Consider the following 22,075-nt stretch of genomic DNA (forward strand, 5'->3'; position numbering starts at 1 on the left):
CACCTCTGTGCTGCCACCCACAATGACAGCAGACTGGGTCCCTGCCTGGGCTCGTGGGGTGGGATGCAGCTCTGACAAAGGCTAACGAGCCCTTCTCTCTTTCCTGCAGCGATGACAGCCTAGCCGTGGGGTGAGATGGAACGCTTCACCGACTCTGGAACTCAGACAGATGCGGTGGTGGTGCTGTCCCTGGCACAGGCCGCTGTCTTGGGCTTGGTGTCCGAGAACGAGCTCTTTGGCGCGACCATCAGCCCCGGAGGCTTCTTTCCGGGGCTAGGAAATGAACTTGCAGACACTGCCACGGTGGAACCAGAGGATCCGGAAAGCGCTTACCGGCTGGAGAAGGAAGGCTGTGTCCCAGCTGAGGCACCAGAGGAGGAGGGGCTGGAGGCAGAGACTCCATTTGAAAAACATACCCGCAGGAGGAAGCGGCCCCCAGTGAGGCTGGTGCCCAAGGTCAAGTATGAAAACCCTGCGAGTGCAGGCGAGGAGGTGGTGTACGAAGTGTCTGTCCCTGGCGACAGCAAGGAGGAGATGCCGAGCAGCCACCCGCCCAGCCTCGAGGAGTCCGGCTGCGAGAAGCCGGTGCAGAGCAGTGCCGTGAAGATGATTGACCTCAGTGCTTTCAGCAGGAAGCCCCGGCGCCTCCGCAGACATGTGCAGCAGACCGAGGGCCTGGGGAGTTACGAGCACAGCTGTCCGGACCCCATCCAGGTCGGTTACGCTGAGGCCAGCACGGGTGGGGCCCCAGCAAGCACGGGGCCGGAGGCCCTCGGGAGCGAGTGCAGCCTCGAGGCGAACGCTGCATCTCTGGAGGCACCCGTGCCAGAATCGTCGGAGCAGGGGAAGAGCGAGCAGGGCTTTACGTGGCAGGAGCCAGCAGATTTTGACGCAGACGCGGCTGGAGTCCACACAGAACGCAACAAAAAGGCCCAGCTGGACCGGCTGGACATCAATGTGCAGATCGACGACTCCTACCTGGTGGAGGCGGGGGACCGCCAGAAGCGCTGGCAATGCCGCATGTGTGAGAAATCCTACACCTCCAAGTACAACCTGGTGACGCACATCCTGGGCCACAACGGCATCAAGCCCCACTCCTGCCCGCACTGCGGCAAGCTCTTCAAGCAGCCGAGCCACCTGCAGACGCACCTCCTGACGCACCAGGGCACGCGGCCGCACAAGTGCGGGGTGTGCGGCAAAGCCTTCACGCAGACCAGCCACCTGAAGAGGCACATGCTGCTGCACAGCGACACCAAGCCGTACAGCTGCCACTTCTGTGGCCGGGGCTTCGCCTACCCCAGCGAGCTGAGGGCCCACGAGGGGAAGCACGAGAATGGGCGCTGCCACGTGTGCGTGGAGTGTGGGCTGGACTTCTCCACGCTGACGCAGCTCAAGCGTCACCTCTCCACGCACCAGGGGCCCACGCTCTACCAGTGCCTGGAGTGCAGCAAGTCCTTCCCCTACCGCAGCCAGCTGCAGAACCACATGCTGAAGCACCAGAACGTCCGGCCCTTCGTCTGCACCGAGTGCGGCATGGAGTTCAGCCAGATCCACCACCTCAAGCAGCACTCGCTCACGCACAAGGTGCAAGCAGCCGCTGAGCCCAAGGGCTTTCCCTGCCCCGGAGAGCAGTGTGCGGGGGCCGGGGGAGGGAACGATTTCCCTTCCTTAGAGCACTCACTGTCCCCATTGGGGGTCGGGCTTAGGCAGGGATCTAGCCATTAGAGCTGGCCGTTGGTTTGCACTGATTACTCATTTGTTGGTAGGACAAAAGGACATCATCATGCCCAGTCTGAGTTCCCAGGGGCCTGTGTGACCGCCCTTCCCTCCTAGGGGGGGCTCTTGGATCGGCCTTCCCTGCTTGTGGGGCAGGAACAGTGCAATATGGGTGCAGTGGGGCTGGCCAGCTACTCTGTCACTCTGACCTTGGCCCAGAGGCTGAGACTGGAGTGTTTTCTGCCTCTTAGGGGAAGCAATTCTCTCAGCTCAGACAGTGTGCAAAGCAGAATGCAACGCTCCTGGTGTTCGTCTTAGAGACCAGTCTGCCCCCTCATTCGCCATGCCCCTTCCCCAGAGGGCGCTGGGTCTGCCCATGGGGCTCAGGCAGGGCTGAGCAGTCTGCTTTCTCCCCCGGCCATGCATGTCCACTGCAATGGAACAGGAGCTTCCAGCCAGCTGGGGCACCTGCAGCCCAGGCCCAAAGGGAATGGTTCTTACTCTCCTGCCAAAGGAGGTGCCGAATGTGCCCCCAGAGGCACTTCTTGCTCTGCTGCGGGGGAGCCAGGAGTAAAAGGGGGCGTGGGCAGAAGGATTCCCCACATAGGCTCTCCAGCCCTTGGGCTCAGCTCGCAGGGAAGGTGGGTATGCTTTGGGGGGATCCCTGTGTCTGTTTATGCAGAAGACAGGGAAGGAAGCAGGAAAGATTTTGAGGGTGGTGCAGACAAGTTGGTTGCACTGAGGCTTTGTTCCATATGCTCGGTGTCCTGTACAGCAGTTTATCTCCGGAGCAGAGGCAAGTCCTTAGATTTCCCCCCCGGGCCCCCCGGTTACTGGGGGAGACGCATGCCGCTGAACGTGGCTGCGCTGGCCCGAGGAGGTGGTGGTGTGCTCCATGCAGGGAGCCTCCTGTTCAGTGGACGAGGAGGTGGGGCCCCCCCTGCAGTCCTTTGAGCTGGTCCCCACTAAATATGCACGCTCCAATTCAGAGCCAAGTTGTGTGGCATTCTTTTCTGTGACCCTTGCAGGGTGTGAAGGAATTCAAGTGTGAGGTGTGCGGGCGTGAGTTCACCCTGCAGGCCAACATGAAGCGGCACATGCTCATACACACCAGCGTCCGTCCGTACCAGTGTCACATCTGCTTCAAGACCTTTGTGCAGAAGCAGACCCTCAAGACCCATATGATTGTGCACTCACCAGTGAAGCCATTCAAATGCAAGGTACCCGCTAGGAGCCTCCAAAACCCTTCTGGGGGGCAGCTCCTTCATTGGGGCTGACACGCCCATGCTTCACCTCTGCAGGGCACCAGCCAGCCTGGACTAAGGTCACCAGTGCCCCCACATCCGCAGCACCAAACAGTTCAGCCTGGCTTGCACTCTCCGCTCTGGAGAGCCAAGGTGGAAATAGCAGGGGCCGCAGCTTAGTACTGGGGCCTGCCGGCAAAGCTGGGCAGGGAGTTTGAGCCCCTCGCTTTCACGAGCACCAAAATGCACACCCAGTCTCACCAGCCCAGTGCCAGAAGGGGGGTTGGGGGGTGGAGTGATGAGACGTAACGTGAGCGGCTAGTTCAGGTTTGTGTGGAAAGGACAGGGATAGTCGATCTGCGGGGCTCGTTTGAAAACCCCAGACCCTTAAGGCAGGCCTGGCTGTGGAAGGCAGCCGCCCGCTGGCAGTGGGGGCGGGAGGGGGGTGATACCATGTGCTGTGACAGGGATGGGGCTTGCCTAATTGGTGGCCTGTTGTTCCCAGGTTTGTGGGAAGTCCTTCAACCGCATGTACAACCTGCTGGGGCACATGCACCTGCATGCCGGGAGCAAACCCTTCAAATGCCCCTACTGCTCCAGCAAGTTTAACCTGAAAGGCAACCTGAGCCGGCACATGAAGGTCAAACATGGGGTCATGGACATCAGCCTGGACAGCCAAGGTGGGTGCGGTGGCCTGCTGGGTCTCCTGGGAAGGGGAAGCCAGCATTGATAGGGCACACACAAAGAGATCTGGCCAAACCCTGCTGTTGTCTGGTGACCTGCTAGCTTGAGGAGAGGGCTGCACCACGGCTCCTCTGCAGGGGCCTTTTGGAACGTGCCAGTCCTGTACTAACCCAGGCTCCTGGTAGCCCTCCATTGGGTTGTGCAGCATTGCCCCCAGGCTTCCCCTTCCCCCTCACAGCATGTATGTCAGACATTGTGTCTTGCACGTCACTGCAGCACAGAGGCTGTCAAGTGGAAGCTGGAGGTTTGAGCAGCTGCTTGGGGGCAGTTAAGGTTTCTGGTAGCATCAAGGGTGCATCTCTGCCTTCCTCTCCCTTTGGCCAGGGCTGAGGTGACGTTGTTAGGGGATGGAATTCTGTATTCCCAGTCTCTGGCCCTCTCTCCCATAGGGATGGCGAGATGCTTTAGCTGGCTGGTTCTGCTCAAGCACCCCACAGTGAATTAGCTAACGATGTTGACACTTAATTGTCAGCATTAGGGTTCAGACTCTAGCCTCCAGCAGGAACGAGGAGCTGCAGCTCTGAGCTGTTGTTTCAAGGTGACTGCAGCCTCCCTCCAAGAGCGGTGCCTGGGTCACGGGTTCTCAGCTAGCACTGAACGCCCATTAATGAAGGCCGAGATTCTGCCATGCCACTGCAATTGAAAAACCATCTGCATGGCCCTCAAAGTGCATTGTACCAGGGGTGCTGACCTGGGTCTATGCTGTAATCACTAAGTGCCAGAGATGGCAGCATGCCATGGGGCAGCCCATCACACGGGGAGGGTGGTAGTGGGCAAGCAAGCCAGCTGGACACCTGCACTGCCTGGCACTCAGGCACAGTGTTACAAAGCCTGACGCCTGGGCCCTAGAGTGCACCGTGGGCCAGGGGAATGAGGGTAAAGAATAGAATTGTCAGACACATAGAAGAACATCAATTGTTACACAAAAGTCAACATGGTTTCTGTAACGGGAGATCATGTCTTACTAATGGATTAGAGTTCTTTGAGCGGGTCAACAACCATGTGGACAAGGGGAATCCAGTGGACGTAGTGTACTTAGATTTCCAAAAAGCCTTTGACAAGGTCCCTCACCAAAGGCTCTTACGTAAATTAAGTTGTCATGGGATAAAAGAGAAGATCCTTTCATGGATTGAGAACTAGTTAAAAGACAGGGAACAAAGGGTAGGAATAAATGGTAAATTTTCAGAATGGAGAGGGGTAACTAGTGGTGTTCCCCAAGGGTCAGTCCTAGGACCAATCCTATTCAACTTATTCATAAATGATCCAGAGAAAGGGGTAAACAGTGAGGTGGCAAAGTTTGCAGATGATACTAAACTGCTCAAGATAGTTAAGACCAAAGCAGACTGTGAAGAACTTCAGAAAGATCTCACAAAACTAAGTGATTGGCAACAAAATGGCAAATGAAATTGAATGTGGATAAATGTAAAGTAATGCACATTTGGAAAAAATAACCCCACCTATACATACGATATGATGCGGGGGAGGGGGGGGTAATTTAGCTACAACTAATCAGGAGAAAGATCTTGGTGTCATTGTGGATCGTTCTCTGAAGATGTCCACTCAGTGTGCAGCGGCAGTCAAAAAAGCAAACGGGATGTTAGGAATCCTTAAAAAAGGGATAGCGAATAAGACTGAGAATATCTTCTTACCCTTATATAAATCCATGGTACACCCACATCTTGAATACTGTGTACAGATGTGGTCCCCTCATCTCAAAAAAGATATACTGGCATTAGAAAAGGTTCAGAAAAGGGCAACTAAAATGATTAGGGGTTTGGAACGGGTCCCATATGAGGCGAGATTAAAGAGGCTAGGACTCTTCAGCTTGGAAAAGGAGACTAAGGGAGGGATGTGATAAAGGTCTATAAAACCATGAGTGGTATGGAGAAAGTGAATAAGGAAAAGTTATTTACTTGTTCCCATAATATAAGAACTAGGGGCCACCAAATGAAATTAATGGGCAGCAGGTTTAAAACAAACAAAAGGAAGTTCTTCATTCAGCACAGAGTCAACCTGTGGAACTCCTTGCCTGAGGAGGTTGTGAAGGCTAGGACTATAACAGGGTTTAAAAGAGAACTGGATACATTCATGGAGGTTAAGTCCATTAATGGCTATTAGCCAGGATGGGTGAGGAATGGTGTCACTAGCCTCTGTTTGCCAGAGGGTGGAGATGGATGACAGGAGAGAGATCACTAGGTCCTTACCTGTTAGGTTCACTCCCTCTGGGGCACCTGGCATTGGTCACTGGCGGTAGACAGGACACTGGGCTGGAGAGACCTTTGGTCTGACCCAGTCTGGCCGTTCTGATGAAAACCACCTCCCACGGTCAGGCGCAGCACTGCATTGCCACTGCTCCAGGGCCTTGAAGGGGTCTTGCAGATGTGGGTCAGAGCACGGGGGGAGGGGCTGCCTCCTTTGCATTCCCCTTTCCTGGCAGGTTATGATAGCCTCCCCGTCCCTGGCTGTCCACTAATATGAAAGCCCCACTATCAGGAACATCAGAGACAGGTGTCCAGCTCCCCAGCTGGCCACACATTACTCAACCCTGGGGGTTCAGGGCCAGCTCTCCAAGGTAGGTGGGTGTCAGAAATGCCCTGCCCCGGCTGTGCTGCTGGGCCGTGCTCCGCATCGCATGGCGCGATGCATGCGACTGCCCAGCCACCCTGGCCTGCGACCCCACGTGTCGTGTCGTGTCGTTCCCAGATCCCATGATGGAACTGACCGGGGCGGAGCACGTGGAGCTAGACTCCCAGCAGGAAATGGAGGAGTACGAGGAGGAGAATGCCTATGACTACGCAGGGGTGGGCAACCCCCCAGACGAGAGTGCCCTGACCGAGCAGGCCATGAAGGAAATGGCCTATTACAACATGTTGTAGCCGAGAGATGGGGGCCTAGGCCCAGCCATGTGCGGGGTCAAGACAGGGAGTGACATGGGGAAAACAAGCTCCTGTCCCCTGCTGCAGCATCCAGAACCAAAAGCCAGGCTCAGCGGGGCCTGCCCCATGGCGCTCCATGGTGAAGGAGGAAACGGGGATGGCTCTGAGCCCTGGCAGTGCCAGGCTGGAGCTGGGCTGCAGGAAGTAGTAGCCCTCAGCCATAGGCCTGCAGAGGTGATGTGCTGTGCCACTCACTCCTCAGGCCATCCAGGGTGGAGTGAGACTGGGCCTGCTGCAGGCCCGCAGGCCCCTCACCTAGGTCATCCCCTCTCAGGGCCCCTTTTTCACCACCCCTGCCCCTTGCCTGGGGGAAGAGCAGAGATCCCTGTGTTCATTCCTGCCTGCGGTCTAAGGGTGAGCATAGCGCTCAGGCTGCGGCACTGGGAGGGAGCGCTGGCTCCTGGGCTCAGCCCCTGGGGGGCACTAGAAGAGATGCTCTCTGGCCACCATATTTTCCCCAGGTAGGGAAAGGCATGGTCCAGAATCTGATGAGCATTAATTATATTCTACCTCCTCCCTAGTCTGCTGTGGTGGGGACTGCAGCTAGTCCCACTTTATCTCCCCTCTTGGCTGTGCAGCTACCCTCCACCACAGGAAATAGCCATGGGGGGGCCTCTCCTGCTCTCCCCCCTTTGCCCACGCAGGGGCCAGGACCACTTGCTCTAGCCCGGAGGGGAAGGGCGAGATGCTGCTGCCAAGCTGAGCTGGAGCTAGCCCTGTACACAGAGAGTATTTTCTTATCGACCCCGGGGGAGGCTCAGAGCTGAGCGCTGTGTTTAAAGGACAACAGACCTGTACAAACCTGAGAAATGGTGGTATTTTGAAAGTAATTTATTTTTTTCAGATGTGCTGAGTGGTTAAAGGATAAATCAAACCACCTTCCTTTGTAACGCTGTGTAACTTGCGTGTGAGCTGGAGCTGCTGGGGGGGTGCTGGATTCCCATGGGGGGGTGCTGGATTCCCATGGGGGGAGCGCATCCTGAATGGGGACACGCTGGGGCCCAGAGCTGCCATCGCTCCCTGAAGGAAAGTGACTGTGTGTGCCTACTGCCCATGAAGACTGGCCTGGGGAGCCCAAGGGAGGACGGGGTAGGCACTGTTACTTGCCCAGGCTGCTGCTTAGGGAGAGGATTTCTGCCCTGGGGCTGGTGTAACAGCAGCGGCCCAGCCCCCTGGCAGTGCACACCAGGAGGCAGGCACTGGGGCAGGGGCTCTTACCGGAGAAGCATAGGGAACTCCAGGCTGCAGCACAACCCCCTTATTCTCTCGACCAGCCGGAATAACATCGCTGCAGGAACCTGCCCCAGGGGGGTGTCCCCCAGCAGCACCCAGGGAGCCAGCCCTGGCCTAAGTGCAAGATCCAGTGAGTCCCAGAGCAAGGGCAGAGGCTGGAACTGTGTGGAAACAGCAGCTTAGGGAAGCAAAGCACAGCAGGGAGAGGATGCAGTGAAGCATCTGCACCAAGGGTTCCAGTAACCTCCCCCAGCCTCCTGTCTATAAACAACCCCAGTGTACTAGTGGCTGCTGGGCTGGAGAGGGAAGCCTGGGGGCAGGGGGGCACCCAGAGACCATGCCTCCATGCTGCCCTCCTGCATGTGTTTCGGGCAGCCAGCAAAGGCTGGACTTATGGCCCAAGCAAGGCAGGCCCTATGCTAGCTGGCTGCAGGCAGGGAAGCTGCTCCTTTAAGGGCTCCAGGGCTTTACACAGGGGAAGAGGCTTTGCCACTTTCCCATCTCCTGCCAGCTCAGGACAGTGTGACCCTGGCTCTGTGCAAGCACAGAAAGACCAGGCCTCAGCAGGGAGGTGAGCATGCAGCTCACCCCATTCCCCTTCAGTGCCAATGCCCCCTCCCTGGGGAACTGTGGAAGGGCAGGTGCTAGCCCACAGCCAGGCTATCTGGGCTGCTGAGGAATGCCCAGGCCAGTCCTTACTGGGGGAGCTCAGCCACTGGCAGCTCCAGCTTTGCGGTCACTTTTCCCCTGCCCCAGAAATGCTGAGGGACTCTCAAATAAAGCTGCCGAAAAACTAGGTGGCAACTGAGCCCTAGGTGCCATTGCTGGCCCACATCCCTCGCAGGGCCTGGGGTGCAAGCCCTCGGGCTGCAAGCTGCCTTTGGCCCCCCTTACCAGACAGCGCCTGCAGCAAGCATGCTGAAGCACGGCTGAGCCCAGGAAGAGGGAAGGTGGAGCAGGATCTCTGACTGCCCAGGAGGCAGCCACTCGCTCCCTGCCGCGTTCTCTACACGGCCTCTTCTGGGTCAGCGCCGGAGCCCTCGCAGGCAGGCCGGGCCCCGGGGCAGAGGTGGGGATTGCCGAGGCCAGAGAGGACTGGGTGACTGGCGCATGCCTGTCCCTGAGTGGAGGACAGCAGCAGGGTGCAGCTCCTGCCGTCACTGCCTTGTGCGCACAGTGCAGGCACTGGGCTCATGCATGCAAAGCTCTCGGCTGCACTGGAGGTCCCTCGCTGGGACAGCTGTTTCCCAGTCATTCCACACAGCAGCCTTTAGCTGTGGGACTTCCCGGGGGGGGGCAGGCCCCACCCTGGCTGCTGGCCTGGCCCTGCACCTGTCCAAAGAGCAGCTTTGGCTGGGGGCGGGGCTGCAGGCAGGGCTCTTCCTGGAGGTGAATGCAGTATGGGGTACCGGTCCAGGGGTAACGAGAGGGGAGTTTGCCACCAGGGCGCAGCAAAGCAACTGCAGCTGGCCAGTGACCTGTTAACCCTTTCTGGGCAGCAGACAGCAGGAGGGTGAAGAGGTTTATTAGTTACACTTGGCACCATGAGGTCAGAGGTTACATAAATTAAGCACACGCCTGGCAGCACTGGCCAGGCCTGGCCACAAGCCCCTGGCACTCACGCTCCTAGAAATACTTTAAAAAACACGTTATAAAAACGAATCCGAGTGTTCCTGGGCCCAGGCCGTGAGCTCAGAGCAGCGTTCGCTCCTAGCCTGTTCATGAGGTAAACTGCCCGGCCCGGGTACCACTGCACGCGGACGGATGGACACCCCCCCACCCCACCCCACCCCTGAGCAGCCCCTCGCCTCTACTGCTTGCCCAGGGCTTTGTCCAAGTTGTTCTTGATTGCGTCCAGGAAGTCCGTGGTGTTCACATAGTGCTCGTTCAGCTTCACGCTGAAAGACAAGGGAGGAGGGTCAGGGGGACTGTGCTGGCAGCCTCTCCCGCTGCCCCTTCATTGGCTTCTCTGTCCCACTCGGGCAGCCGGACCTGCCTCGCAGCAATGCTGGGAGCAAGTGCAGCCCCTGAGCCAGCTGCAGCAGGTCCCTGTGGAGTCCAGCAGCAGGACTGGGGGAGTCTGGCCTGGCTGACGGGGGGGAGTGGGGACAGGCCCCTGCAGCCACCTGTCCTGCATGGCAGCACGAGCAGGGACCCCACTGTATCTGCTGTGTGACAGTCAAGCCTCCAGCTCCTCCCAGAGACACCAGGCACGGGGACCCCATCCTGCCCAATTCCCAGCACAAGAGCACCCTCACGAGCCCGACAGCTCAGGGTACAGATGCTGCAGAGCCAGGAGGGACAAAGGTATCACCCACCCCCTGGCAGCACTGGCCTTTCCAGGGTGCTGGATGGATAAGGGGTGCCTGAGGAGCGGGTGGGAGGACAACAGCGCAAAGGGGCACGGCCCTGTCTGAGCCAGGCAGCGGGGGCAGCTCTACAGAGCCCCACCCCCACCACCCCCCGAGCAAGGAGCCAGGCCCCAGAGTGCTCAGCCCCCTGCGAGTCACTCACTTGCTGAGCCCGTGGATGCAGCCTGCAAGGTCCTTTGTCATAGCTCCACTCTCCACCGTCTCCACGCAGACCTTCTCCAGAGTCTGAGCAAACCTGTGGGGAGAAAACAAGGTCACAGCCTGCACCCCGCTTTCCTCCCCACAGCCCACCGACCAGGCTGTTGCTGGAAGCCTGGCTCTGGTCTCGGGGCTGGCCAAGGAGCCGCGTTACCCTGACACGGTGGCCAGCCAGGCTCCTTCCACAGAAGCGACCCATGGCCTGGTACAGTCACCGGCGACGTTAGCCCCAAAGAGGGGGTCAGCCGCCTGCCAGCTGAGGGAAGGCTCTGGGCTCCAGGAGACTGAGCTGCAGCACTGGCCCTGGGCTGGTGCTGGCTGCTGCTCCGGTGCAATGCTTACTTCATGAGATCCGGGTTACTGTCCAGCTTGCCTCTGTGCTCCAGGCCACGCGTCCAGGCAAAGATGCTGGCAATGGGGTTAGTGCTGGTGGGTCGTCCCTGCAGGAGGGCAGAGCATCAGAACACCTAGTGATGGGGAGACACTGACCCAGCCCTGCACCCCGAGGCTCTGGGCAGCCGCAGCAAGCGATGCACGCTCCTCCCAACCCAGAGCTGCCGGGAGAGACCCTGGATCCCACCCCACACCTGGCAGGCTCAGGGCAGGGAAACAGCCCCAGAGGGGCACACTGGCCAGTCCCCAGCCCCTCCCTCATCCAGAGTGTGAACAGGGACTCTCTGCTCGCTGCCAAGCCCCTCCCCTGGACTGGGCACGGGCGGGGGGGGGGGGGGGCCCAGCCACACTCACAGAGCAGGTGCAGTGCTTGCGGGGGGGTGGGGGGAGGCGCACACCCACCTTCTGGTGCTCCCGGTAGTGGCGGGTGACAGTGCCATGGGCTGCCTCAGCTTCTATGGTCTTTCCATCCGGGCACACCAAGACGGAGGTCATCAGGCCCAGGGAACCGAACCCTAGAGCGCGAAGCAGAGTCCAGTGAGGAGCAGCCCGGGAGCCCCTGGCCTGCAGGGCAAGGCAGCACTGGCAGATCCTGCATGGAGATGCCCCGGGCATAAGGCTGCCCTCCCCAGCCAGGCCGAGCAGGAGGGCCTCGGCCCCCACAACTCCGGGGCTGAGCCCTGTGGTGGCCCCCCCCACCCAGCGTTACCTTGGGCCAGGATGTCCGACTGGACATCACCGTCGTAGTTCTTACAGGCCCAGACGAAGCCGCCGGAGGATTTCAGCACCTGGGCCACCATGTCATCAATGAGCCGGTGCTCATACCAGATCTTCAGCTTGTCAAACTCCGTCTTGTAGTGCCTGGGGAGCCGAGAGCGCGGTCACCGGGAGCCCCTGCCCCCACCCCGGAGCGCACCCAGAGAGCCTCCACGGCTCAGGCAGGATGGGAAGAGCTGGGTACCCAGTAAACCCCTCTGCATCTCCCCAAGGGCGGCTGCTTCTAGACACAGGCTCTAATCAGCTTCATGGGCCTTGAACATAATAGCACCAGGACCAGGCCTCCAGCCTGGACCCACCTGCACAGAGCCACTCTTGCAGGGCTACCACCATACAGTACGCTGGTCCTGCCCTCCCCAGCAGGGGCGCTGTAGGGAGCGGGGCGGCACCAGGGGACCCCCAGCAGGGGCGCTGTAGGGAGCGGGGCGGCACCAGGGGACCCCCAGCAGGGGCGCTGTAGGGAGCGGGGCGGCACCAGGGGACCCCCAGCAGGGGCGCTGTAGGGAGCGGGGCGGCACCAGGGGACCCCCAGCAGGGGCGCTGTAGGGAGCGGGGCGGCACCAGGGGACCCCCAGCAGGGGCGCTGTAGGGAGCGGGGCGGCACCAGGGGACCCCCAGCAGGGGCGCTGTAGGGAGCGGGGCGGCACCAGGGGACCCCCAGCAGGGGCGCTGTAGGGAGCGGGGCGGCACCAGGGGACCCCCAGCAGGGGCGCTGTAGGGAGCGGGGCGGCACCAGGGGACCCCCAGCAGGGGCGCTGTAGGGAGCGGGGCGGCACCAGGGGACCCCCAGCAGGGGCGCTGTAGGGAGCGGGCGGCACCAGGGGACCCCCAGCAGGGGCGCTGTAGGGAGCGGGCGGCACCAGGGGACCCCCAGCAGGGGCGCTGTAGGGAGCGGGGCGGCACCAGGGGACCCCCAGCAGGGGCGCTGTAGGGAGCGGGCGGCACCAGGGGACCCCCAGCAGGGGCGCTGTAGGGAGCGGGGCGGCACCAGGGGACCCCCAGCAGGGGCGCTGTAGGGAGCGGGGCAGCACCAGGGGACCCCCAGGGAGGGCTCAGGACAGGTCAGGCCGTACTTGTCGAAGATCTCCTGGAAGATGTCTTTGAAGCGCCCATCGTAGGCCTTGAGGATGGTGTTCTTGGTGCTCATGTAGAGGGGCAACTTCTTCTGGATGGCGTACTGGAAGCAGCTGTGCGCGAAGCCGGAGACAGACTGCAAGGGAGTGTGGGCCGGCCGGTGACTCCCTCAGCGCCAGCTGCAGGTGCCGCGGGGCAGGGAGGGGGCAGCTGAGTCTCTTGGCAGCTGCCTTTGGCTGGTTCCAGGCAGCCCCAGATGGGCTCAGGCCTCGTCCAACTGCCAACGCCCAAGGGAGAGAAGGAGCCCGTCCCCCAGCCAGGGCTTGGCTCCCACACTCCACCTACAGCCTCTGCCCGTTTCCCAGCCCAGGAGGCAGCTGGGCAGGGGACCCCTCATTGCAGCCACGGGCTGGCTCCCCGGGCAGCATGTGGAGGGCTGTGCTAGGCCATAAGGGGAGTCGGGCTGAGATCCTGCTAGCCGAGAAGGGCATAGCCCCACCGGGAACCCTCACCCCCATGCCGAGAGGGGCTGCCAGCATCAGTTGCTCCCGTTTCCCAGCCCTGCAGCGCCAGGACTGGAGAACACCCCGGCTGTGCCCGCCCGCCTCTCACCTCGTCCGTGTTGTACATGCCCATGCCGACACCCCCGCCAGGGAAGTTGTAAACCTCCCACTCCTTCACGGCACTGCCATCCTTCGGGGTGAACACCATCTTGAATGTCCCGGACCTGTCCACAACGAAGTCTGTGGCCTTGTACTGAAAACAGGCCAAAGAGTTACGCTCAGCAGCCATGGCAACCACCCACCCCGAGCCCGCCCCTGCACTCGCTGCCAACAGCCCCCACTTCAGCACCCCATAGGCCCCACGCCAGCCCCGTGCTGAGCCATGGGCACACGGTGCCGGCTGCCGTCCAGCCGCCCCGGCCCACACAGGGCCCCGCAGTGGCAGGCTCACCTGGTCACCGTGGGCATGTCTGCCGATGGTGATGGGCTTGGTCCAGCCTGGGACCAGGCGGGGAATGTTCTTGCAGACGATGGGCTCCCTGAAGACGGTCCCGCCCAAGATGTTTCGGATTGTGCCGTTGGGGCTCTTCCACATCTTCTTCAGCTTGAACTCTACAAACAAGGGGGGAGGGGGAGGAAGACATGCCATGGGCCCAGCCCCCTCCCACACACGACCCCCTCCACAGCATCCTCCCCACTAGGCACCCTGGCAGCCCAACCCCAATCCAGCCCCTGCAGTGCCAGCCAGGAGCCACACCTCACACTGCGGGGGGTCTCACGGTCCAGGGTCACAGCTCAGCTCCTGCAGGCCAGCCCTTCACGCCTGAGCCCCTGCTGCTCGGAGGGCCGGCTCCAGCCAGCGAGCCCTGACCTCCCTGTGTCACTGAGTGGCCAGGAGCCAGGCAGCACAGGGAGAAGGTGTCGTGATGCCCAGGGGCTGCTAGAACCGCAGCATCTGTCTGCGCCGAGGTCAGCGCTGGGACCCAGCCAGGAGGCAGAGCAGAGATGCCTATGCCTGCCCCAGCCAGGGGCGCTGGGCGGCACCAGAACCCAGAGGGTGGAGCTGCCCCTGCACAGGCCCCAGGAGCGAGTACAGCAAGATTCAGACACCCAAGGAGCTGCCAGGAGCAGGGAGTGCAGACAAGGGGGAGGAGGGTAAGTGCCCCACAGAGAGCAGCCCAGCCCAGTCCCCCAAGCCCAGCTCACATGGAGTCTGAGCCCTACTCCATCGCCTCCAGTGCTCAGTGAGGTCTGGGCTCGCTGCCCAGGGTCCCCTGCCACTGCAGCGCCTGTCCCAGGAGCAACCTCACCCCCCTCCCTGGCAGCCTGCCCTCTGCACCTTCCACTCTGGCTTCATCAGGCGTGATGGTGGCACACTTCACGGCCACGCTGTACTTCTGGGTAGCCAGCGCCGAGTCAATGGTGACCTGGTCGTCCGTCTGGTCCCGGTTCGGCAGGCCCAGGTCGAAGTACTTCAGCTGCACGTCGACGTTGGGCAGGATCAGCTGGAGGGCAAGGTGAGGAAAGGGCACGCTCAGCGTGAGGGGCACTGCGCCCAGACCACACCGGCGCGCAGGGAGCGGGGCAGCAGAGCTGGCTGTGTCCGAGCTGCCCCAGGGGCTGGGAATGCTGCTCCTGGAGCCACACCCACCCGCTACAGACGCGCTGGGGCTGAGCGCAGGAAGCACGGATGTCGCCTTGGAGCTGCCGCTCCCCTCCGCAGCCTTGCAGCACAGTTGGAACCAGCCCCACGACGGGGGCCACTTCCGGGCTCTCGCACTCGCAGGAAGCTGCAAAGTCCACAGCGGGGTGGTTCTCAGACACCTGCTTCCTGGCTGGGGACAGCAGCAGGACCGAGGGAAGCCGGGTTCCGTGACGCAAGACTGCATCCTCTCCAGGGAGCTTCAGAAACCCCGGCGCTCCCACCGGCCCAGCCGGTTAGACACAGCCTGCGTTCCGGCCACGTTTGTGCTGCTGAAGCAGCGAGGGGCATGGACAGCTCGCCCACAGGCAGCAGGGATGGGGGCATGGACCTGAGCTGCTGGCCCGTGTGAAACCTGGCCAGTCACCACGCCTGCAGAGGACCCAGCATCAGGGGGCAAACGAGTCTCATCCCCCCCCCCCGCCCCGAGCTTGGGTCCTATGTCCCACGGGGGGCAGGAGGGCTCTCCCACCCCGCAGACCATCTGCTGCCCCCAAACACTACCTTCTCCTTGATGAACTCCCAGATGATCCGCGTCATCTCATCCCCATCCATCTCCACCACCGGCTTGGCCACCTTGATCCGTTTGTCAGCATCTAGGAAGAAACATCATTGCTGTCAGAGCACCTGCCACTTGGGAGCAGAGGCTGCCACTGACCCTAGCCATCTGTCCAGCCCAAGCCGCCCCCAGCCACGGAGCCTGAGCAGGTGGCCGTGTGGGAGGCGGGCAGCACCAGCCTCCAGCCGAGGGAGCCCTGTCCGGGTTTAGCAATTCCCCGCCCTGATTCAAACACACTGGCTTGTAGCCAGAGCTCCTTGAACTGAGAAGCCCCATGACCAGGGGCCAGAACCAGCTCTAACTGCCCCAAGGGAACCCGGCATCCCATCAAGCCATTGCCAGGCTCCTCCAGCAGCATGTATCACCCAGGGACAGAGGCCCCTGGAGCCCAGCCACCCCAAACTCCCCCTGGAAAATGTGGGGCACACCCTCGCAGGGAGAATCACGCCTGCTCCCCACCACCAGCTGGCACCAAAGGCCAAGGGCAAAGCACTGCTCCATAGGCCTAGGCGGTGACCTAGGGACACACAAACGCCCTCTAAGTGCAGCTCATTCTCGCCTGGGATCCAGGGCGGCAGCTGATCCTGTCTAAAGGGAAAGTGAATTAAACGCATGCTGTGACTCTAATCCTGACTCCAGGCCAGGGCCTGCTGCCAGCTCCCTGCTCTCCGCTCTAGAGCAGCGGCTGGCCTGTCTCCTCACAGGAATCAGGGACTAGAAACCAGCCCTTCCACTCCCAGCAGATGAGCTGCAGCAGAAGCCAGCTGATCCCCAGCCTCCAGCACACAATGCGGCCGGGCAGAGCAGGGGAATGCACACAGGCCCGGGCACCCGCATGGCGGCAGGGAGAGAGATCCAGGGCTGGCCTTTCCAGCTCTGAAAGGGCATTAGCATGGTGAGCATTTTCCCAGGCAGCTCCGGGCCCACCGCCAGCCTCGCACAAAGGGGCCTGTTCCATTTCACAGCCCAGAGGGGTGACTGGAGGGGAGGGAGAGGGGACAAACAGAATTCACAGCAGGAGCTGCCCAGACAAGAGGCTTTCAGAAGCCCCTTTCTTCCCCCTCCTGCGCCTTGAAATCCAGAGCTCTAGGCCAGGCTGAAGGGTCCGACGCCCTTGAACGACCTTAGAGGAGCAGGTTCTTTCAGACAGGCCACAAGCTGAACAGCCCAGAACTGGCTTCACAAAAGCAAACACTTCCCAAAGAGCTGCCGGCTGGGTGCCAGCAATATCCTAGATTTGCAGGCCTGACAGCAGCCCTGAGAGCCAGGCACGGTGCCCTGAGTCAGACCAGAGCAAGGCAGCCAGCAGGACTCCAAGAACCCAGGCCGGGGCTCAGCCGGAGGGGCCGGAGAACAGTCTCCTGCTCTGAAGGCAGGTTATGGGCGTCCCCTCACACTGCTAGGACCCAGGCATTCAGCGCTGCAGCCTAGACCTAGCCGGGCTGCCTAGAGCACTGCTCCCAGGGACCTCCCAGGACAGATTAGACCCATTTGGCTCTGGAGTGAGGCCTCCCCTTCCCCAGCTGCACCGCAAGACTCAGGCCGAGGAGGGCAGGCCCTCCCCCAGGTCTGCACCAGCACCATCCTGACCCACTGAGCTCCCACGCTAGCTGCAGCCGTTCTCGGAAAGCAGCTGCTGGCAGCCCCTGGGCGAGAGCCGCGCCCTGCCCTCTCCCGGGGAGGGAGCAGGTCGCAGCCAGCGCGCCCGGAGACCCGCTACGCCGCAGGAATCCCACCTGCTGCCGCCTCATTTCCACGGCCCGGCTGCCACGGCCGCTGGGACCCCGGCACTCGCAGGCTACGCTCCGGGGGAGCCGCGCTCGGGCTGCCCGCTGCCCCCGCCAGGACACGCGGCGTGGCCAGAGGGGCCCCGGGGCTGGCCGGGCCCTGGGCAGGAGCCGCCCCCCGCCCGCGTTCCCGCAGGCCCTGGGTCGACCCGCACCGCCAGGCCCGGGAGCCCCCGACCCCCCACCCGGGCCCGCCTGGCGGCAGGGCTCAGCACCCCTCCGAAGGCCGGGCTGGGCGGCTCGGAGCACAGGGGCCGCTCCCAGGGCAGGGCTGCGGAGCCCAGCTCCCCCGCGCAACGAGGCCGGCCGGGGCGGCGGGGCGGCCGGGGCGGGCAGCCCCCGGGACCCGACGCCGCCCCGCGGGGCAGAGCCGGGCAGACGGGCCAGGCGCCCGGCAGAGCACAAGGCCCGGGCGGCCCAAGGTCACCGGCCGCGTCGCGGGAGCAGCCGGGGGGCCCGGGCGGGGCCGGGGGGCCCGTGGGGCGGGGAGTCGCTCGCGCGGGACCCGGCTTCCCGCACCCGCCCGGCAGCTGCCTCCGCCCCTTGGGGGCCCCGCGGGCCCCGCACTCCCCCGGGCCCCGGACTCACAGTGGCGGCGCGGCTGGTGCGCGCCCAGCGCCGGGGCCAGGGCGGCGGCCGGGCGGCGGCTCAGGCCGAGGGCGGCGGCGGGGCGGCGGCTCAGGCCGGGGGCGGCGGCGCGGCAAAGCGCCGGGGCTGCGCCGAGGTACCGGGCCATCGCGGGACACGGAGCCGGGCAGCGCCGGCCGCGGACTCGGAGCGGCCGGGACACGTGAGCGGGCCCCGCCCGGCCCGGCGCCTCCGCGCATTGGGCAGCGCGGCCCGGCGCCTCCCCGGGGCGGAGCGCGGCCCCCGCCCGGCCCCGGGACCCCGGCGCGGCTGCCCCGAGCGCCACGTGCTGCCTTTGTTCCCGGCCGGCCGCTCCGTCCTCGCGTCCCCGCGGCCCGGCTGCGCCGCCGGCCGGGAGCCCCGGACCCCCCTCTGACCCCCCCGCCGGGAGCCCCGGACCCCCCCTCTGCCGTCCCCCGGCCGGGAGCCCCGGACCCCCCTCTAGCCCCCTACCCCCGGGAGCCCCGGACCCCCCTCTGACCCCCCCGCCGGGAGCCCCGGACCCCCCCTCTAGCCCCCCCGCCGGGAGCCTCGGACCCCCCCGCCGGGAGCCCCGGACCCCCCTCTGATCCCCCCGCCGGGAGCCCCGGACCCTCCTCTGACCCCCCCGCCGGGAGCCCCGGACCCTCCTCTGACCCCCCCGCCGGGAGCCCCGGACCCCCCCTCTGCCGCCTCCCCCGCCGGGAGCCCCGGACCCCCCCTCTGCCGCCTCCCCCGCCGGGAGCCCCGGACCCCCCCTCTGCCGCCTCCCCCGCCGGGAGCCCCGGACCCCCCCTCTGCCGCCCCCCGGCCGGGAGCCCCGGACCCCCCTCTGACCCCCCCGCCGGGAGCCCCGGACCCCCCTCTAGCCCCCCCGCCGGGAGCCCCGGACCCCCCTCTAGCCCCCTACCCCCGGGAGCCCCGGACCCCCCCTCTGCCGCCCCCCGGCCGGGAGCCCCGGACCCTCCTCTGACCCCCCCGCCGGGAGCCCCGGACCCCCCCTCTAGCCCCCCCGCCGGGAGCCTCTGATCCCCCCGCCGGGAGCCCCGGACCCTCTTCTGACCCCCCCGCCGGGAGCCCCGGACCCCCCCTCTGCCGCCTCCCCCGCCGGGAGCCCCGGACCCCCCCTCTGCCGCCTCCCCCGCCGGGAGCCCCGGACCCCCCCTCTGCCGCCTCCCCCGCCGGGAGCCCCGGACCCCCCCTCTGCCGCCCCCCGGCCGGGAGCCCCGGACCCCCCTCTGACCCCCCCGCCGGGAGCCCGGACCCCCCTCTGCCCCCTACCCCCGGGAGCCCCGGACCCCCCCCTCTGCCCCCTACCCCCGGGAGCCCCGGACTACCCCCGGGAGCCCCGGACCCCCCTCTGCCCCCTACCCCCGGGAGCCCCGAGACCCCCCCTCTGCCGCCCCCCCGCCGGGAGCCCCGAGACCCCCCCGTCTGCCCCCTACCCCCGGGAGCCCCGAGACCCCCCCGTCTGCCCCCTACCCCCGGGAGCCCCGAGACCCCCCCGTCTGCCCCCTCCCCGCCGGGAGCCCCGAGACCCCCCCGTCTGCCCCCTCCCCGCCGGGAGCCCCGAGACCCCCCCTCTGCCCCCTCCCCACCGGGAGCCCCGGACCCCCCTCTGCCCCCCCTTGGGAGCCCCGAGCCCCTCCCTCTGCCGCCCCCCCCGCCAGGAGCCCCGGACCCCTCCCTCTGCCGCCCCCCCCGCCGGGAGCCCCGGACCCTTCTCTGCCCCCCCGCCGGGAGCCCCGGACCCTTCTCTGCCCCCCCGCCGGGAGCCCCGGACCCCTCCCTCTGCCGCCTCCCTCGCCGGGAGCCCCGAGACCCTCCCTCTGCCTCCCCCGCCGGGAGCCCCGAGACCCCCCTTTTCTGCCGCCCCCCGGCTGGGAGCCCCAAGACACACTTCCAGCCGCCCCCCGGCCGGGAGCCCCAAGTCCCCCTCTGCCCCCCCCCGGGAGCCCCGAGCCCCCGTCTGTTCCCCCCCCCCCCCGTCGGAAGACCCGGACTCCGAGCCCCTCCCTCTGCCTCCCGCCGGGAGCCCAGAGCCCCCTTTTGCCCCCCCCGCACTGGGAGTCCCGAGACCCTCCCTCTTCCTTCCCCCGCCAGGAGACCCGAACCTCCTCTGCCTTCCCCCGCCGGGAGACACGGACCCTGAGTCCATCTCTGCCCCCCCCCCCGCCGGGAGCTCTGAGCCCCCCCTCTGCCCCCCCTCCGGGAGATCCAGACGCCAAGCCCCTCTCTGTCCCCCCCCGCCAGGAGACCTGGACCCCAAGCCCCCACCCACCCACCTTTGCCCTGCCGGGAGACCCGAGACTTCCCCCAGATCAGGACGTGGAGTGGCCCAGCCCCGCTGGGAGACGTAGACCCTGAGCCCCCAGTCACACCCTGATCCCCCTCCCCAAGTTAGACCCAGACCCATCTCTGTGAGACAGGGACCAGAACCCCATCTCTGCCCAGTGATTTCAGTCTGTTCATAACCCTTCCCCAGTACCATGGGGCGGGCCTCTGCCCCCTCACCATTACACCTCCTCTGCTGCTTCTGAGCCCCCACCCCGCGGTCTCTTCTCCAGGCCCACCCTGCCTGTACCTCTCCCCAGCACCATAGCTCCTGCCCTACTGATAGACTGGCCCGGCTCAGCTCTTTCCATCTCCTGTCTCTGGTTCTCTTCCTGGCAAGGAGCCCTGGGCAGGGGCAATGGGCGTCCTACCTCTCAGCCCCCTGCCCTTGCCTCTGTGCCCCCAGCCCTGCTGAGGGCCTCACGCATCTGCTGGAACAGGGCCCCAAACCTCGGGCCACCCCAGCTCGCCTGACCGCTCTCCAGGCTGCAGCATCTCGAGGATGGAGGGGCCCAGAGCTGAGTGCAGGATCCGGACATGGCCCAGAGCCCTCAAGAGAGGGACTCTCCCCACCCGGGTCCAGAGCCCCGGGATTGAGGGGTCTGCAGCTGGGCTCAGTATCCCAGGTGCATGACCTGTCCTTTTGTCACTAATCTTCAGGGAGCAAGTCGCTCATTTCCCCAGCGGGTCTCCTCCCCCAAGGAGCCCTTTCCCCCAGGGCTGCTGCTTTCCTACCGACAGCTACATGCTTGGGGCCCCTGTGCCGGCGGTGCTGGGGGAGTTCGGGGAGCCCGTCTGGGCTGCGTGCTGGCATGTCCAGGCCCAGGGGTGCCTGAATGGGGGCTCTGCACATTGAGAGGAACAGGGTTCTTGGGCCGAATGGGGGCAGACACAGTCTGGTTTGGGGCTGGGACTGGCAGCTGAGGCCCAGTCTCCAGGAGGCAGCCACTCCCCCGCTAGGCTCGACCACGCCGTCCTGCTTCCCCAGAAGTTACCCCTGTGGCCCAGCCCAGAGCTCCTCAGCCCCGTGGCTGGGCAGGGCAGCCGGGGGAGCTGCCCCTGCAAAATGGGGCTCCAGTGCCTCAGAGCTGGCTGCAGGAGGAGCTGGTGCAGAGCCAGCGTGTCCGCGGAGCAGCTGCTGCCAGACAGAGCGTCCCAAGGACACAGGCAGCCAGCAATAAACAGCATCAAGGCAGGGGACAAAGGGCAGGCAGCGAGGTGCTTCCAGCAGTGGCTACTGGCTTGGCTACGTACTCCCCACCCAGGGACTTGGGGGCAGTGGGAGGCCGCTGCAGGGGCAGACTCAGGCCCTCACGTGCTGGGTTGTGGCTGTTGGTGCGGCTCGCTGCCAGGGAACGGGCAGGGGCAGAGTGGCAAGGGCAGGCAGGAGGGGCTCCGGGGGGCATCTTCTCCCTTCCCGGAAGCTGCTCTCACGCCGTGGTGGGTAAGTGGGTGTCAAGGTGGCTAGTCTCCGCACCCAGGGCAGGCAGCTGGGCAGGGTGAGGGGGAAGCAGCCCCAGGGAAAAAGGAAACGTTGTCACTGCTGCTAATATTGAAACCGTCCCTTGAGTTTAAATCCTTGCACTGCATAAGGGCTGCAGAACTGCGCATCAGCCGGGAGTGGGGTGGGCCTGGGGCTGGAGTCGCGGGGGCTGCAGGGCTAGACGGGGCACGGTAGAGCAGTGCAGAGGGAGCTCACACACACCTGCCCGCCCTGAGCCAGGCTCTAGCAGGGGGTGCGTCCAGCCTTCGCTTTCTCAAGCAATAAGAAAGGAATAAAAGCTGAAGGCCGCAGCCTGCCTGGGTCCTGTTCGAGGGTGAACCGAAATCGCCCTCCTGTGCTTCCCTTGGCTCCCCTCCAGCTTAGCAGCTCTAAGGGGAGCCACTCGCTGGCTTA

At 64.4% G+C, this 22,075-nt stretch overlaps 2 protein-coding genes across 7 annotated transcripts in view; one reads left to right on the top strand and one right to left on the bottom strand.

The window, feature by feature from the left end:
• The window catches only part of ZNF710 (zinc finger protein 710), a 51,065-nt gene extending 43,670 nt beyond the window's left edge, over positions 1-7,395 (top strand). For all 6 annotated transcript variants that reach the window (XM_077828040.1, XM_077828038.1, XM_077828041.1 and 3 more), the window contains 4 exons: positions 110-1,584; positions 2,745-2,936; positions 3,466-3,640; positions 6,408-7,395. In XM_077828040.1, coding sequence (XP_077684166.1) covers positions 136-1,584; positions 2,745-2,936; positions 3,466-3,640; positions 6,408-6,580 — 1,989 coding nt within the window. In that variant the 5' untranslated portion in view covers positions 110-135 and the 3' untranslated portion in view covers positions 6,581-7,395. The remainder of the gene's footprint in view (positions 1-109; positions 1,585-2,744; positions 2,937-3,465; positions 3,641-6,407) is intronic.
• A 58-nt stretch (positions 7,396-7,453) lies between these two features.
• On the bottom strand, positions 7,454-17,909 carry IDH2 (isocitrate dehydrogenase (NADP(+)) 2). The gene is made up of 11 exons (XM_077828044.1): positions 17,827-17,909; positions 15,397-15,488; positions 14,530-14,695; positions 13,642-13,802; positions 13,300-13,443; positions 12,687-12,823; positions 11,546-11,697; positions 11,239-11,351; positions 10,786-10,883; positions 10,388-10,480; positions 7,454-9,771 (listed from the first exon to the last, which is right to left on the bottom strand). Exons 2-11 carry the CDS (start codon positions 15,445-15,447, stop codon positions 9,684-9,686), a joined length of 1,203 nt encoding a protein of 400 aa, XP_077684170.1. The 5' UTR covers positions 15,448-15,488; positions 17,827-17,909; the 3' UTR covers positions 7,454-9,683.
• Positions 17,910-22,075: the final 4,166 nt, after the last annotated feature.

The sequence above is a fragment of the Eretmochelys imbricata genome, chromosome 10 (genome assembly GCF_965152235.1).
Source record: "Eretmochelys imbricata isolate rEreImb1 chromosome 10, rEreImb1.hap1, whole genome shotgun sequence".
NCBI lineage: Eukaryota > Metazoa > Chordata > Testudines > Cheloniidae > Eretmochelys > Eretmochelys imbricata.